The sequence below is a fragment of the Leptinotarsa decemlineata genome, unplaced genomic scaffold, assembly GCF_025532065.1.
Source record: "Leptinotarsa decemlineata unplaced genomic scaffold, Ldec_3_MD MMD2_tig00000505_RagTag_RagTag, whole genome shotgun sequence".
Lineage (NCBI taxonomy): Eukaryota > Metazoa > Arthropoda > Insecta > Coleoptera > Chrysomelidae > Leptinotarsa > Leptinotarsa decemlineata.
The window spans coordinates 20,372,412-20,389,600 of record NW_027412549.1 but is presented as its reverse complement, the minus strand read 5'-3'; the positions used below and the strand labels follow the sequence as shown (position 1 = coordinate 20,389,600).

The following is a 17,189-nucleotide window of genomic DNA, read 5'->3' as shown; positions in this document are numbered from 1 at the left end:
TATTATTGATTCGATGTGTGAAATATGTGGTCATATTCTCTTACGTTTGCCTCCATACTATTGTGTGTTCAATCCAATTGGAATGGTTTGGGCCAAAATTAAAGAAAGCTTGCGGAAATATAATCAGTCACCGACTTTGAATGTTGTAGTGCTTGACAATATAAGACGAATTGTGAATGAAGTAGGTAATAGTGATTTGTGGCCCACGTTTTAAAATAAGAGAACAAATATTATGTGCAAAGTTTCATAAATCAGATCGTTATTAAACTCGATGATGATTCCGCCTCATCCGAATATAGCGAAGAAGAATTTTGATTTTTCTAGCAACTTTGTTGGCCTCTATTATTTTGTAAATATATGTTTGACGAGAATTCGGTGTGATGATTTGTGTTTTCATTGTATTTCAGAGTTTTCGACTCGGAAATCGACTGCCTTAAATTTCGAAGTTTTCCATAATTACCCATGGTGGAAAAATTCAGTTGAGATAACTTTTTCATGGGGTGATCAATTGCTATGATTGTAAGAATAAGTAACTGAAAAACTAACACTGAAAAATAATATTCCGACGCCTATGTCGAGGCGGGAATTTCTTCTCTGTGCTGTTCCAATTGGTATTGGAAATACTTTATAGGTCTGTGATATATCGTTTGAAAGGTTTCTTCATTCTCTATTCAAAAATGTTATCGCTTTCAAGTTTATTGCAACAATTAAGAAAAAATTAATTGAACTCAGGTGGTTATCGAAATTCGATAAAATACACTCCAAAACTAAAATGTTATACAAAACGTAATGAAATGTAGAATACGAAAAATAACTATGGATGTTAACGGAGTAGGTGTTCACCACGAACGTCTTGGCAACATCCTAATCTCAAATAATACTGTCTTCTAACATTATTTAACATATCAGGCGTGGCCGACCTATTCGCGAGCGTTATTTAAATCTGAAGGTTCAGTTTTGTACACATTGCTCTCCACATATCCTCATGAAAAGAAATCTAATGATGAAAGATCAGGTGATAGCACTGGCCATTCAATCGATCCTCGCCTCCCTATCCACCAATTGCGAAATGTTGTTTCGGGGTATTGCCGGACATTAACTTGGTGATCTGGTGGTGCTCCATCCTGATGAAATCATATCGTATTCACTGAAACTTGACGGTTTCCTGGAGCAGGACATAAATTTGCTAAACTTGTAATGCCATAATTTTGAAATAGTGCCAAATAATTATCGCCATTCGAGTTGCCTTCGATGAAAAAGATACCAGATATATGGTTTTTTATAATCCCTGTCCAAACATTAACCTTTTGAGGGTATTGCGTGTGTTCTTCTCTCATCCAGTGATAATTTTCCGTTGACCAGTAGCGGCAATTTTGCCGTTCAGCATGACCGTCTAGAAACACGAAGTACATTCATCAGAAAACATAACGTCTTCTAATTGGATGCTATTGTTATCCAACATCTCCATCATTTGCTTACAAAAATAAGTTCTTTTATCAAAATCGTCTTCCATGAGCTCTTGAGTAGGTATCATTTCATAGGAATGTATTTTTTTCTTTAGATATATTTACTATCGATGTATGGCTAACATTGAATGTAGTAGATGCCTGTCTATTCGATGTATATGGGTTTTCCTCAAACTCAAGCATCACATCTAATTTGAGTTCATCACTCATTGCATTGGCAGCTGCTTTTTTTATCTACCCCACATGACCAAGCTCGCAAAACTTCTTCTCTATTTTGCTTATTTTACCTTGAAATATGGGCAGTAAATTAAGAAATTTCTCATGTAAGCGAGCTTCTTCCTGTTGTGTTCAGGTTTTATTTCCTTAATCAATCATTTGTAAAACTGTTATTTTATGTGTTTCCGTTAATCTAACCATTTGTCAGACTTGAAGTTAACGAACTTCAAACTCAAATTAAAATATTGACAACTGATATTGTAACATACAAAAGAAGTTGACAAGGCGTTTTAAACTAACGTTGCCACGGAAATCATTTACAGTTTTTAAGGATATCATCTAAAAAGAATATTGCTATGGTTTTTGCTCACTTCCTTAGTATCGATGCCTCAACATGAAATAAGTTTTGAGTATGTTGCAGTAAGTGTATTTTATCGAATTTCGGTAACCACATGATTTTAATTTATTTAATTTCAATTGAAAGCGATAACATGTTTGAGTGAAGAGAGAGAGAATGGAGAGACACAGATAATTTGATATATAAATTTTATGATTGGGAAAAACAATTCAGGCCGATATAGATTGATGAAACCTAATATACAGTGCGCATCATTGTTACCTCCCCCCCCCTATCTAGCTCTTTCCTGGACTCTTGTCAGGAAAGTCATCAGGACACGTCGATTTTGAATTTCTACAATGTACATTTGAGTATGAACATCTCTTCCCTTCCCGGAAGGGAGGAACCTTTTCGAAAAATTTAAATAGCATGGGGTGGTGAGTGAAGCATCAAAAGTTACTGAGGTGTGTACAATTTTCTGATTCGAAATAACGTTCCATGTTTTTGAGAAGCAGCCCAAGACATATTGGTGCCCATTTTGACCCCCATCAAAAGTATAGAAATGCCTGAGTTTTCGTGGCATTAAATTAAAACTGGCCAATACCAGCAATAAATGTTTCTACATGCCCAAAATATAGTATTTGTACAATTTTATGCAAATGTATTCGAAAAGTATTTTTCGTAATCACATTATACATTTCGAGTGAAAAGTTTCCGCAAGAGTTATTACTTGCTCAAATGTTTATTTTAGAGAGTGGGTGAATCAATCTAGTCTTTGTTACAAGCTAAAACACGATATTCATATTCTTTTGGAATATTTAATTGACGAATCATTATGAAAATATTCGAAAAATTCAGTATTCATTATTTCACTCATGATAAAGAAAAATCTTACCCCTAAAATATTATATATGTCTCTGATCAACTTCGGAGTCAATTTAGCTAAATGCCCCATCCTGCAGAATTCCATGTCAACTATTATGAGATGTCCATCACAAAAATCTTCCAACATCCTCATATCTGCCATATTCATTAATGAAGCACAACAAGCATAGGCGTCCAACTCAGATGGATCTGCATCTTTCAATTTCAAGACCAGGATTCGATTGAGGTCTTTGTTGGTTTTGGGTAGGGGCAATGTATATCTGAAAAATTTAAATTGTCGCTAAGTTATACTGTGTGGGACGACGTTCAAGGTGAGCGCTGTCATTCCCATCTTCTCGACCTTCTGTGAAATATTTGTACCCCTTGTAAACATTTTTTCTGATTCAGGGTACAATTACCGTATGCCCCCGTCAATATTTCAAGTTGGGATTTGTTAAAACTGCAAACACGTGACTGATAAATCAGGAAAGGAATCGTATTTCGTGTGTTACGCTGGCGTAACAGCGCTTTCGGCTGTTACGCCATCATCAGTGCGATACTCGTCAGGTATGTACAAGAAGATCCTACTGTTTTCTAAAAAAATCATTTTGAAAATATTCAAACAAAAACATTCACATTTTGTGCAAATGTTTGCTCATTGTGATGTTCATGTACATGTCCACTCAGAGTGGTTTTTGCTAAAGTTTTTGTACCTTAAAACAGTAGGATCTTCTTGTATATACTTGACGAGTATCGCACAATTTTTTTTTCTGATTGATTCGGCTGTTACTTGATGAAGATCCATAGTAATTTCAAAAACTACACCTCATGATTTGATTTCCACAAACTTTATTTGGAAAATATATATCACAACATGTTGTGATATTTCTTGAAATTTTTGAAAAAAAAATTGCTATTCGAATGTACGTAGCTCAAGAAGCTTGAACATTCACCATATTTTTTGGACAGTCTTCTATCCAGTAACCTAAAAATGAGTAGTTTTTCAAATCAAAAAAGCTAATTGAAATTTTTCACTAATGAACGCTAGTTCCTATTCCAATATTCAATTTTCGAAAGGATCTCCTATAATTATCCTTAGCATATCAACCTTGGCAGTATTTGTTGATCTGAGTGAAGCTTTCGATTGTGTCTAAAAAAATATTTTACTCGAAAAGCTGGAATACTGTGCAGAGGTATATCTCTTGATTTGATGCGATCTTATATGACAAATCGAACACAATCTATGTACCATGACAATACATTCAGTAAACAATCCCCAATGAAATATGGAGTACCACAAGGCAGTATTCTTGGACCCTTGCTGTTTTATATATATATAAACGATTTCCCCTCTTCAACTCTCTGATATGCCGACGACACAACATTTTATACGAGGGTAAGACAAGGAGAGGAAACTACCGTTATCCAGGACATAACTGAAAATAGCTTCTATGATATTCTTAAACCAAGGAAACAATCCTCAGTCGTTAAAGTTTTTAGGAATTCACTTGGACAACAATTTGTCGTGGGAAACTCACACAGACAATCTTTCGAGTAGGTTATCTAAGGCCATTTATGCTATTTATTTCATGATGTTATGACATGGATTATCAAATTAGGGACACTATCTACTTACAGCCTATTTTTTCACTCCAAAAAAGAGCAATTAGAGCAATTGTAGGTTTAAACAGATTGGAAAGTTGTAAGCCGTGGTTTGTACAGCTAGGTATTTTGACGTTACCTTCATAAGTCATATATACTAACTTGGTATTCATAAAAGAAAATATCAGCAACTATCAGACACTTTGTGATAATCATAATTATAATACAAGAAATAGAGACAACCTGCTGATTCCACAACATAAAATAGCAAGTACTAGTCGCAATTATCTAGGAATGAGACTGTTTAATGAATTAACTATTGAATTGAAAGATACATACCTGGAAATATTCAAAAAGAAACTTAAGACTATTCTGTTGAGGAAAGCCTACTACGAAGTAAATGATTTCCTGAGTTAATTTGAATTACAATTCCTGTTATTTTTTCATTCTTTTGGTTAAATTTGTTTCAAATTATTACATAATACTCCTAACTCTCATTTATAAATATGACTTACAGATTTGTTAATAATCTATATTGACCTTAATATGTTTATGTTTCACTTTAGAATTTTGATTCATATGTCACGTGTAGTAATTAAATTATGTTGTAATTTTACGTTGTAAATAATTTATAATTCACAATTCATATATGTCATATATGTGTATTTTATGAGACATGTCCAAACACCATGGTGTACTTGTGATCAATAAAAATGAAAAAAAAAATTCGAAAATTGATCGAATTCAGTGTTCCTAATTATTCATCTTCCAGGAAGAATTCAAAAATTAAAAACTAAAGGTAGAAATCAAATCAATTCCTTGAAAAAATGGCTCATTCTCTAAGTATCTTCCCAGATTCCAGACAACATGGTTCCATACAAGTGAAATATTCGATGCACCTAATTCTTTCTTCGTATTAATTCTCCCAGTTCCTGAATTAAAAGTATATTTCCTTTTCTCTGTAGATGATAATAATTCTCTGATTATTTCATAATGGTTTTACTGTCTTGGTGCATAAATACGATTCGGTACATATTTTTTTAATGAAAAATTGAGTAAATTGTTGACCAACTGAGTTAGCAAAGACTTTCATTAAAGTATTTCGATGACTCATAGTCATTTTTCAATTTTTGATTTTCCATTTAGCGCATATTCTGAATTTCGAAGATATATGAGTTGTTTTCAGCATTCAAAACATCAGCTTGTACCTTCTCTGCTTTGGACCATGTAATCATTAAACCTAATTCCCACCAGCTCTCTTCAAGAAAGATACTCGTGTTTGATTGTTCAGTATCAAAATAGCAATGCATAGATAGCAGGGCTTTCCTTTGAAAATGTTATTTTCGCAAACAGGTCCGACGGATGCCTATCATATTTCGGGATAAGAGAACAAAAATAAATATTAATCATCGAAAATCACTTAATTGTTTTTCAAAATATTCCTCATGAAGATCTATAAACTTTTGCACGCGTTTAAACCAATTTTCGAAGCACTTTTGCCACTCTTTTTATTGAGGTATCTCCAAAACATGCATTCTGAATGCAGCAACTGCTTCTTCAGGTGTCGAAAAACGTTGACCTCTCAGTTTGTCTTTTACGTGCGGGAATAAAAAGAAGTCATTCGGTGCCAAGTCAGGACTATACGGCGGATGACTCATCAAATCGATGTTTAGGGTGCTCAAAAATGCAGTTGTTCGAGCCGATGTGTGAGAGCTCGCATTGTCGTGGTGAAGTGTGATCCGTATTCGGTGGTTGGTTTTCCTGATTTCTTGAAAGACATATGACAAACAAATGGTAGTGTACCACTCAGAATTGACTGTTCTGGGTTGTTCTAGTGGTACAGTGGCAACATGTTCATTTTTTCCGAAAAAACAGGCGACCATTTGCTTGGAAGTGCTTCGTGCGCGAACTTTTGTTGGATTTGGCTCATCTTGAAACACCCATACAGTCGAATGCTGTAAACTTTTAGGCTCATGCGCCTCAATCCATGATTCATCACCTGTCACGATGTCATAGACGTGTTTCGAAGCACCGCGATCGTATTTTCTGAGCATTTCCTTCGACCAATCGACAGGATCTTTTTTTTTTGAGTGATTGACAAATCGTGTGGGACCCAACCTGAACAAATTTTTTGCCAACCAAATGCCTAAGGTTGTCTTAATCTCACGATAGGTCACATGACGATCTTCCAATATCAGTTCGTGCACAGCATCAATGGTTTTCGAAAAAACAACTGATTTTGGATGATCTTCACGAAATTCGTCTTGGAGTAAACTACGACCACGACTGAATTCACCATACCATCGATAATCGACATTGGTCCTTGATGGAGCTTCATCGCCAAAAATTGAAATAAATCCATCCATGCACTGCTGCTGAGTTAATCCACGTCGGAAGTTATAAAAAATAATCGCACAAAAATGTTCACGATTTGATTCCATTTTTGGGTCGAGATGAATCTTTTAAGTTACTGTAAACAACACAAATAGCGCGCGTATGTCAAAACGTTCTAAGTACGTATAAGCTCAAAAACGTCCAACTTTACGATAGAGCTATCCGTTGCCAGATTGCAACACTAGGGTTGCCAAATCCCGAAACATAAGAGGCAATCCTCGTAGGGCGAATAACCTTGAAACCAGGCCTCAGGTGCAAGCCTAGACCTATGCCCTAGGTTGCAAATTCAGAGGGCGGCTAAATTCACACTTCACTGACAAATGGAGAACTCATCATTTCTCCATATGTGCGATAGAGAAAGGGAGATAAATTTGTTGGAAGCATTGAAAATAAATAAAACTAGAACTACGCAGCTCTCTCCTTTTGAATTTGTGATGATTTAGCTATTGGACAATGTCGTGACCAATCTTATGATAGTGATCTGAATATGGCCGGCAACTGTAAAGGAGTATAAGCTAGGAATGAGCTGGCCGAGTTTGACAGTGCTTAAATCTTGTTGCTGTTCATTCTGCCTCATTATGCCAGGAAGTACTAACTTATTTGGACTGATTCAAAAACTATATTGCTTTTATGTCGGCTCTACTACTAGGTGGGACATAATGGAAAAATATTTTGAAACTAATTTGAAAGGAATATTTCGCCGATGAGATGGTCGGCGAAATATGTTGCTGTGAATGCTTTATTGAATGATTTTCAAGAAGTTGCGAAAGCCTTAGAAGAAGTTAGGTAAACTTCTCATGCTCCAGAAACTGAGTACGAGACAGGTCATCCCTCAACTGCTATGAACAATTCCAAATTCATCCTTGATTCAACTATTTAGGCAAATTTTATCCGCGAAATCAACCGAGGGAGTATGAAAATTCAGAAAGAAGATATTATCCTTGCCCGTTCCGTTACACTAATGGATGGTCTGCTCGAAACTTCGCAGAAAATGAGACAAACTCCAATGAAATATTGGACAAAAGTAACTGGAGAATTTGCTGAACTAACTGGTGTTGAGTCTATTTTGCAAAACAAACGAATTTCGAAACGCAAAAACATTTCGATAATACGTGCGGAGACGGATTACAAACGCTTCAACCTTCTCAACTATTTTCTAAAGAAATAATAGTAATATTAATAATAATGGTCTTTATTGGGTGAAATACAATATAACATCCAAAAGGCGAAGTTCAAAACTGCAGTGTAGAACATTACAGGTTTGTTCTACCACTTATTTGATCGAATCAAATCAGAAATTACAGAGAGGTTCGAATTTGCTAGCATGCTGTATTTGAATTTTGCTTTTCTTGATGGCATTAAAATTCTCAAAATGTCAATTGAAGAGTTGCAAAAGTATAATGCAGATCTGGCTCGGAAATAGGGAGATTTAATTACCATTGAATTCTGCCAGGAACTCTAGGTTTTTAAGGAGCAAGCTCCCCTTTTATTTGGTGATATAGAAAAGGCTAACGATTTCCATCCCTTGCAACAGGTCTACGCTCATGATTGGCAGGATGCTTTTTCTAATATTTGTAATGCCCTGTAAATTTACTTTACGATTTCCACTACATCCTCAAGCTGTGAGCGAAGTTTCAGCAAACTAAAACTGAATAAAAATGATTTGCGATCTTCTATGGGACAGGAACGATCATGAAGTCTTGCAATGTTAGCGATAGAAAATCGAATTACGCCCGAGTTAAATGATGACAAGGCCATAGATTTATTTACTGAACAAAAAGTTCGAATATTACTGGAGTTTCTTTCCCAACATCAAATCGTTATTTTCAACACCTCGACACGTGTTTCGATCACCAAGTGATCATCTTCAAGAGGAAGTTTAATCTTTCTCTTGAAGATGATCACTTGGTGATCGAAACACGTGTCGAGGTATTAAAAATAACGATTTGGTGTTGGGAGAGAAACTCCAGTAATATTCATTACTACACCAAAGGTTCCAAACAGTGCATCATAAAAAGTTCGAAGAGTGCAATTGTAATTCCAATTCACAATAATATATTTGATTTCTATATTTCACATATATAATATGTTTATTTTATATCCTATCCTGTGCTATGTATATTTATCATATACGTTCATGTCTCTATTCCTGTAAATCAATAGGCTCAACACAGAAGAAACAGCGATGGATGAACTATTTCCAAAAATTATTAGGCTTCTGATAGCTGAAATTTTGAAGATAATAAAGGTGAAAATGAATGTGGGGGGGCGGCATTTTTAATTTTTTGCCCCGTCTAGAAAAAATTGAAGATCCGGGGCTGTTTGATACACATCTCATATACTCGTGTTTTTTATATTTCAACCAGTTTCTCAAATCCGCAAGATATATCAAGTATCCAAGTGAAATGAAAATTTATTATTGTTAGAGAATATTCAAACTTACAGAAACTTGTAGACATTCAGACATTTCTTGGAAAATGGATGTGAATCTGAAAATATTTCTGGGTACAAAAATCGCATAGTATAATACATATCGATCTTTGACTTTATTTTTTCTATGTTTCCCTTCCCAACGATAAGAAAACTGGCAATCTGTTGGTCACCTGCAAAATAAGTATCATAAATTTAAATAGGTAAGTCATAATAGTAGTTCAAAATATTCGACTGCACCTGAAAGCGATCCGCGAGTATTTCAAAATGTTGAGAAATGTATGAGTTCAGTTTGGAACGATATAGTCCGGTCAAATTAGACCAAAGAGTAAAGCTACCTGAATTCTCACCAAGCTGAAAATCAGTAGGATGATTCAACATATGATTTTAAATGAAATTTGAAAGTTCCCCATCTTTTCTCTGTATGGAAAAAATGTTATACAGGGTCAAAGGCAAAAAATCTAGTTTTTCGCGATTTTCAGCAAAACGGTAAGTTTATTCATAAAAGTACTTCAGACAAAAATGGTATCAATAATTTTTCCCAACGAGCCACCGTTTTTGAGATATAACGATTGAAAAAGTTGTAAAAGTTGTAATCGTCATAATATGCATGAGTGCGCCACGTATATACATCTCTGTAGTTGTAATATATGTTAAAATATTCTTTATCGCTCATTGTAACTCACGTATCAGGATAAGGATAAGGATATCAGGTAAAATGAAACCCAGTCCCTCAATTTATACGCCATTGTAACCTTGAGGAGACGTGGAATAACAGTTTTCCAAATGTTTGATTAACAAAATTCAGTTCAATGTGCTGAAATTTTCAAAAATAGTAATTCAACTCGACAAGAAATTATCACTAACGGCATTCGCTTCCTTCTTTCTATGTACAGAGCTCCTAAAAAAACTACCTGCTTACATAAGTATAAATATGTGCATGTTTCGTTGAAAATACCAAAAGTAATAAACAAGTGCAATCATCTTGTCTTCCTTCAACCCCAGTTGCTGCTCATCAACATCTTTTTTGTGTATACTACCAAGTTCAAGTGTGGCTTGATTATCAGCTAGACCCTACAGACTGGGGTAGGAAGTTGATCAACAATTCATTAGAACCAGTCCAAAATTTACTTCCAGCTGCGCCGGAAAAACTGCTGAACACAATTTTTTGCATCTGCAAAAAGGGGTGCAGTGCTGAATTTACCAGACTGTTTTGTTCTCTGGCATGTACACATTGTCAAGGCCGGTCGTATTGAATCACCAACAATGGAGGATCCGTTTGATTCTAACGAGGCGACATGTGATACATCGCTGTCAACGTAGTTTACATGTACTCAGGATGGAGATGAAGAAGAACAAGAAGAAGAAGAACATGACAAACAAGAACAAGAATATCAAGAAGAAGAACAAGAGAAAGAGTTTGAAAGTTGCGAATAGGTATCCATGGTTTCAAATTAAACAGAATCACAAGTGACCCGTGAAATAAACCTACTGGGAAAAACACGTTAAAAAAAAAGCGCTAAGTACACTACCTCAAAAGTGGCGTGGAAACGTGTGCATATTATGACGATAACAACTTTTTGAATCTTTATATCTCAAAAACATTGGCTCGTAGTAAAAAAAGTATCGATACATTTTTTGTAGATAATTTTATGACCTACAATTTTTTCTGAAGTATTTTCGTGATGAACCTTACCGTTTTGCTGAAAATCGCAAAAAACGTATTGTTTTGACCTTTGACCTTAAATACATTCTTTTATATGCAGGAAAATTATTAGAAACTTTTAAATTTTATTTTCAATCATATCTGAAACATCTTTCTGATTTGCAGCTTGGTGGGAATTTAGGTAGCTTCGAATGTCTAAATTGACCGGACTAGTTGATAGAAATCCAACAATTTTCTCAGTGAATAGTCATCCGATTCAATGGAAAGGAGTGCTTTTTAAATCAGTGGACTTTTGCCAACGTAACACAAGTCGATCATTTCCGTCGACATAAAAATAGGCTGCTCGAAATTAAATGAATTTGACGAAGGCCGATTTTGCCTGATTCTGATTGGCGAAGGTGCCTGAGTGGCTCATCGGTCTCCAATCACTGTCCTGAATGTCTCCTGTTGTCGAAGGATCCACTTATCATCATGCGTGACGACCTGATCCAAAAAAGGATCTTTTCTGTTATTACTGTGGGTCGACCACTTCGGGGATCATCTTCAAGGGTAAAATGTCCAGTACTCAATTTAGCAAATCATTGTCGAACAGTGCATTCATTAACAAAATCATTGCCGAATTCCTGGTTGAATTTTTCGGGCTTTTTGGAAATCGCTTTGGTTCAATTCAAAACCGTAGAGAAAAATTGTCCAAAAATCGCTCTACGATGAATAGTTATGAGCAGAAAAAAGGCAAAACATTGAAATTTGGAGAAAATTAACATCACCACTGTAAAGAGTACAAAATTCTCTAATAATCAGTATACAGCACGACACAGTGAACATGAATATTTATTTATTTATGAAGCATGATATACACATCTTTGTGAAGAGTCTATTTACGACTCAATTGCTTCCTTCCTTCTTCAGGAAGTTTCATAATTTTTCGTATAACAATGCAGAAGAGAATAGTCTGAAATATCCTTTGAGATACATTTAGTTTTTTTCAATCTTTGAGAATTCTCCAAAAAAGTTATTGATAAAAAACTGACTGATAAGACTTTTTCTCCGAGGATTTTATAGTATGTAGTAACTTTTGAGTTGGCTTTCCATTGAACTCAAGCAGATTATCTGTTGACTCAGATTATTATTGTTTTCCTTGAAAAATTGGGAAGTATTGACGATTTTACAGAAATATGATGGATACTTGATGAAAATCCATAACGTATTCAAAATTCACCTTATTGTGACATTTTCACTAAACAGTTTACAAAAACGCAACAAGTGTTTCGACATACAATGGCTTCTTCAGGCGTGACTTCAAGTAAAGACCCACACGCAGCACGTGTCCTCCAATGAATTTGAAAATCCCTATTTTCACCTCAAGTATCTGAATGAAGACTGCTAACATATCAATTCATTGAATCAATCACATAACATAGGTTAATTCTATATAATTTTTAAAATAATGATTCATATCCTTTCAAGAAATGACAAAATATCATGGATCTTCTGGAAAATTTGAATATTCGTTCGAATGTGAAATAAATTGAAACATTTGAATCAAGTTCTCATATTCTTGAATGTGAATGAAAATTTTCCGGTATTCTTTGAAAAATTTGAACAATCCTTAAAGATCACTGAATATTTCTCCAAAGTCGAACATAATATGTCATTTTACTCACTTAGCGTATGAGGAAGATGAAGTTGAGAGTTTAGCCATGTTTTGATAAGGTCAATATCTTTCTGTGCAGTGGTTTTTGTACGACCTATTGTTTTCCATATTTTGCATTCCATTTCATTGGTAATTGGCTCAAAATACTGGAACACCATTCTGAAATGAGTGATACATGATTACAATGAGAGCTTATGTCGCATGTGACGCAATTTGTACTGGACAAAAACGAGTTTTTTTTTCGAAGACAAAACACAAGCACTACAGAAAAATCCTCAAGGCGCTTCAAGAAAGGTGCCTGTGCTGAAGTAGCGATTCACATTGAATTTGAGTCGCTGAAGATCAAGTCTATTTGCAAAAAATGTTCTCAGGAACGTATGAAAGAGATTTTACACGCTTTATATTAGCTTCACCTGTATGCATGTATGTATGTATGTATTTTTGTATATATGTTTATTTGTTCGTTACTCTCTAGCTTGGGATCTGTATTGACAGAATTATCAATACTATTGCTTGATCTATTCGCGGACAGATGACGCTGTACGATAGGTTGTTCAAAAGAAAATAAAAATAATAAATATAGTTTGAAAAACAAAAAAACACACTTTTATAGCATATGCAACTGAAAAGTAAAGAATAAATATAGTTTAAAAAACTAAAAAAAACACGCTTTTAAAGAACATCGAACTAAAAAGTTAAATATAAATATAATTTTTAAAAAACTAAAAAACACGCTTTTAAAGAACATTGAACTGAGAAGTTAAAAACAAATATAGTTCAAAAAAACTTAAATACATGCTTGAAAGAACATCGAACTGAAAAGTTAAAAATATTTTTTTGATAAGCTTAAAACAATAACGATCGGAAAATACTACTTAAATGAAACGAATACCACTGGAAAAATTCATTTATATGACCGGTTTCGGGTTTGATCTCATTATCAAGTATAATACTGGAATCTGAATTTTGAAACATCGATTTTATAGAATTTTCAGGTATGCTGCAAGGACAGGTATTCGAGAGAAAGTATGCCAACTTGATACCATATTGAAAATACTAGGGGTTGTTGAAATCATAAATTCAAGAGAGGAGACCTACATAAATCCTGTTGCTCGTTCAGTGGTATACGTTTCTGGTTTTTAATTGATTAATTAAGTTCCATGGCCTCCAGCAGATACATTTTTCTCTATTTATTACATAAATGTAGGATTTTGAGGTTATTTTCTTTTATCTTGTGATTCGATTCTTGAAGATGTTCGTACATTGCAGATGTTTTGTCCTGTATATACTGCCGAGCATTTGCCACACTATATTTTATATATACCTGACTTTTTCATTCCATCCCGTTTGGGTTTTGTCTTAAACAGGGTTCTACCTAAATTATCATCAATAATAGATACGGAAAATACACGCTTAAAAGCGTGTTTTTCAGTTTTTTGAACTTTATTTATAAAACAGTGAAATTCAAGGTTTTTGAAGTTGCTTAGCACTATATATCAGAACAATACTCCAAAAAAGGTCTGATCGGAGCTTTATCAAGCATCAAAATTTGCTGAGGCATGTACAGTTTTCTGATTCAGTGGAAGGCATTATTATGGGCTTCATCAAAGAGTTACTGATATTGGAATTCAAAATTATAAATATCTATAGTAGAAAATCATTGGACTAAATTTGGAAACTATTAGTTCCACTTCTCAATCAATTGAAAGCACTTCGTTGATTAGTTCAAACAAGAGACATACATTGTCAAATTGATATAATACTGATACTTTTTTTTTCAAATGAAAATTGGGGATTCGGTAACCATCATGGTAGGAGTGAACCAATGAATTGTCCTAAAAGACCAAGCTGGAAAGTTATGGCGATGACATTTTCTTCCTGCAAATTTGGCTGGTCAAAACAGCGCTGTCTTGTGTTGGATCATGAATTTATCGATTTGCTACACTGTAAGAGGACAAATCTTGGTCAATACTTGATGTCTCAACTCAGCTTTGCAACGGATCGCTTTGAGGACTCTCGTTTACCCTTAATATTTCGAGATTGAGTCTCGTGTCAATTCTATAGATAACGATATTACCTTCACTTGAACACTAGCTGTTACTGCAGAGTAACTCATGTATCCACTCACTTCCCAAAAACATTCCCACTCATATCACGAGAGCCCTGTATTTGTTCATGGGAGTCGTGATAATGACTTGTTTGGTAAATGAAACAACAAAAGAGGCGGGGTGTTTCTTTACCATAATCCGGGTATTCATGGTCAATCAATAACACATCCAGTGCTTAAATTCTCTATATGATATTGTTGAAGGTGTCGATTGAAGTCGAAGTAAAAATTCTAGAAGCCGCTTGGTCCACGCAGTTCAAGGTCGTTCATAGTCGAATCCTTGAAACTTCAAGAGGCAGCGCGAAATGAGGGAGGGTATTGAGGTTGTTTGAAAGTGAAACTCAGAACACTACTCGAAAGTTATCTTGTCTCCGTCATATGGCATAGTTAAATTTCACTTAAGGTCAAACACAAAACACCTCCTCAAAGTCACCTTGTGATGTGTAGGTTCAAAACTTTAAGAGAGTCGCGTAACTGGCTTTACTTCGTTCAGGGTCATAGTCACCGTGTCGAAAATGAAGGCCAAACTCAAAACACTTTGCTTGAATCAGATTGGCTACGTCGTGCAACGTATGGGGAGATCATTTCAAGGTTGAAAGTGGTAGAGGGAGGTTCAGAAATCGGCTTAAATCAACTACTATTACGAATTGTTTTCTTTTGATGATTTGATTTACAGCCAGTCTTCAAGTATGCCCCCTAAATGCACATAGAGTACTGCATTTATTTCTAATTAACCAATGGATCTCTAAGTCTGTTGTTATTAACATTGAAATTTCAAAATTCTGCATATGGCAGAAAAAATCAAACGTTTTCAAAGATAGTCACTACATGACAAATATCTTCATGGTGCCAATATAAAAATAATAATATAGATTAGCATGAAAATCGTTTAATGACAGCAAGTTCTTCTTTTCACCCAGAAATATGTGATAACTCACAAAATATATCAACTATCTCTTACCTGATGGAGTATCACACGAAAACAGGTCTACAGTGAATTGCACTTTTCTGAAAAGAATTCCTCAGTTCGTATCAGCCATTAACGACTTATCTGGCAACAAGTTGATGAAACAAGTTTTAGACTTTGTTCAACTCAATTCCACCATTATGACTGCGGGTAATATTTTTATAGTAGTCACATATGGATTGACCGAAATAACATCTTGAATGAATAAGTACTAACATTATGTGGAATGAATATCAATGAATATCTCCATATATGGAGGTTTATTCAAGGTAAGTAACTAATATTGTCTGCGATTAACAACGAAACGAAAGAGTTGAACGGTGATTTTATAATGAATGAATCAGAAAGAATACAATTTTGTTATGTTATTGTACGACGTACAACAAGTGTATGAATATATCATGGTCACTAAGCAGAAGAAAATATTTTTTTAATTTGGAAGTTCATCAATTTCGAAGTGAACACGGATGAGGTTCGTTGCTATCTTCAGGAAAAAGTTACGATAATTCTCATGAAAAACAAACATTTCGAAAACAAAATTCACAACTCACTGTTGATGCATTTCAAATGTCACCAAACATGAATGTTTTCACACGAAAACTTCATGAAGTATTTGGCTTTCTACTACTCCATCTTGATACAAAAAAAAGGTGAGGGAATCTTCCAAAGAAAGGAAGGAAGTAATCAATTAGGAAATTGAATACCAATCACTACTAAAAATATAACCCCTTCAATTCAAACATTCATGAAGTAATATTGAAACGTATGTTTCCAAACCCACCAATAAGATTCAACGAAGTCTCAGGTTAGTAAAAGGAATCCACTATCAGCAGCAGGAGTTTATCGCAAACCGTGCACTTGTGGAAAGGTATATATCGAAACCACCATGAGATCTGTGGGAACAAGACTTAAGAAGCATGAAAGGAACTGTAGACTGAGCCAAACAGACAAGTCAGCTGTGGTAGAACACACATCTAGTGAAGGAAACGACAGGATTCCGTTTGAATACACGGAATTTATTGCCCCCGACTAGGGATATCATAGCCGCCTGGTACGGGATGCAAAAGAAATCCGCAAACACACGGATAATTTCAACAGAAAAAAAAGCTGTGAACGTCAATCGGATATGGAATCCCATTCTAAGAAGTTCAAGAATATGTGACCTTATCTTTCATGTAATACAAAAATTATAATAGATTCACTAGAAAGATAGACACTTTTGCGTATAGCAGCTCTTAGTCGGTATGCACTATGGATTCTGTTCAAAAAAACTTTTCATTGTCCTGAAATTTCAGCAATTGAATATTTCCTTTCATAAGGATTTAAGTTGGGCGCCACACAGCCAATAAAATAAATGATACATGATCTGGTCGACTGTGAAACCAAATCTAATCAAACTGAATTCTTTAAATCACAGCAATGAAGTGAATCTATAAAAATTAGATATTCTGAAGATATTTGATATTCACAAAATACTGGCTGGTGA

General features: G+C 34.8%; 1 protein-coding gene across 1 annotated transcript in view; it reads right to left on the bottom strand.

Moving 5' to 3' along the window:
- Positions 1 to 15,991, bottom strand: part of LOC111516017 (alpha-tocopherol transfer protein) — a 30,277-nt gene extending 14,286 nt beyond the window's left edge. The window contains exons 1-4 of the mRNA XM_074174165.1: positions 15,698 to 15,991; positions 12,640 to 12,788; positions 9,323 to 9,482; positions 2,915 to 3,164 (exon numbers count right to left, since the gene is read on the bottom strand). Of these exons, the coding sequence (XP_074030266.1) occupies positions 2,915 to 3,164; positions 9,323 to 9,482; positions 12,640 to 12,787 (558 nt within the window). The 5' untranslated portion in view covers position 12,788; positions 15,698 to 15,991. The remainder of the gene's footprint in view (positions 1 to 2,914; positions 3,165 to 9,322; positions 9,483 to 12,639; positions 12,789 to 15,697) is intronic.
- Between the last annotated feature and the right edge of the window lie 1,198 nt (positions 15,992 to 17,189).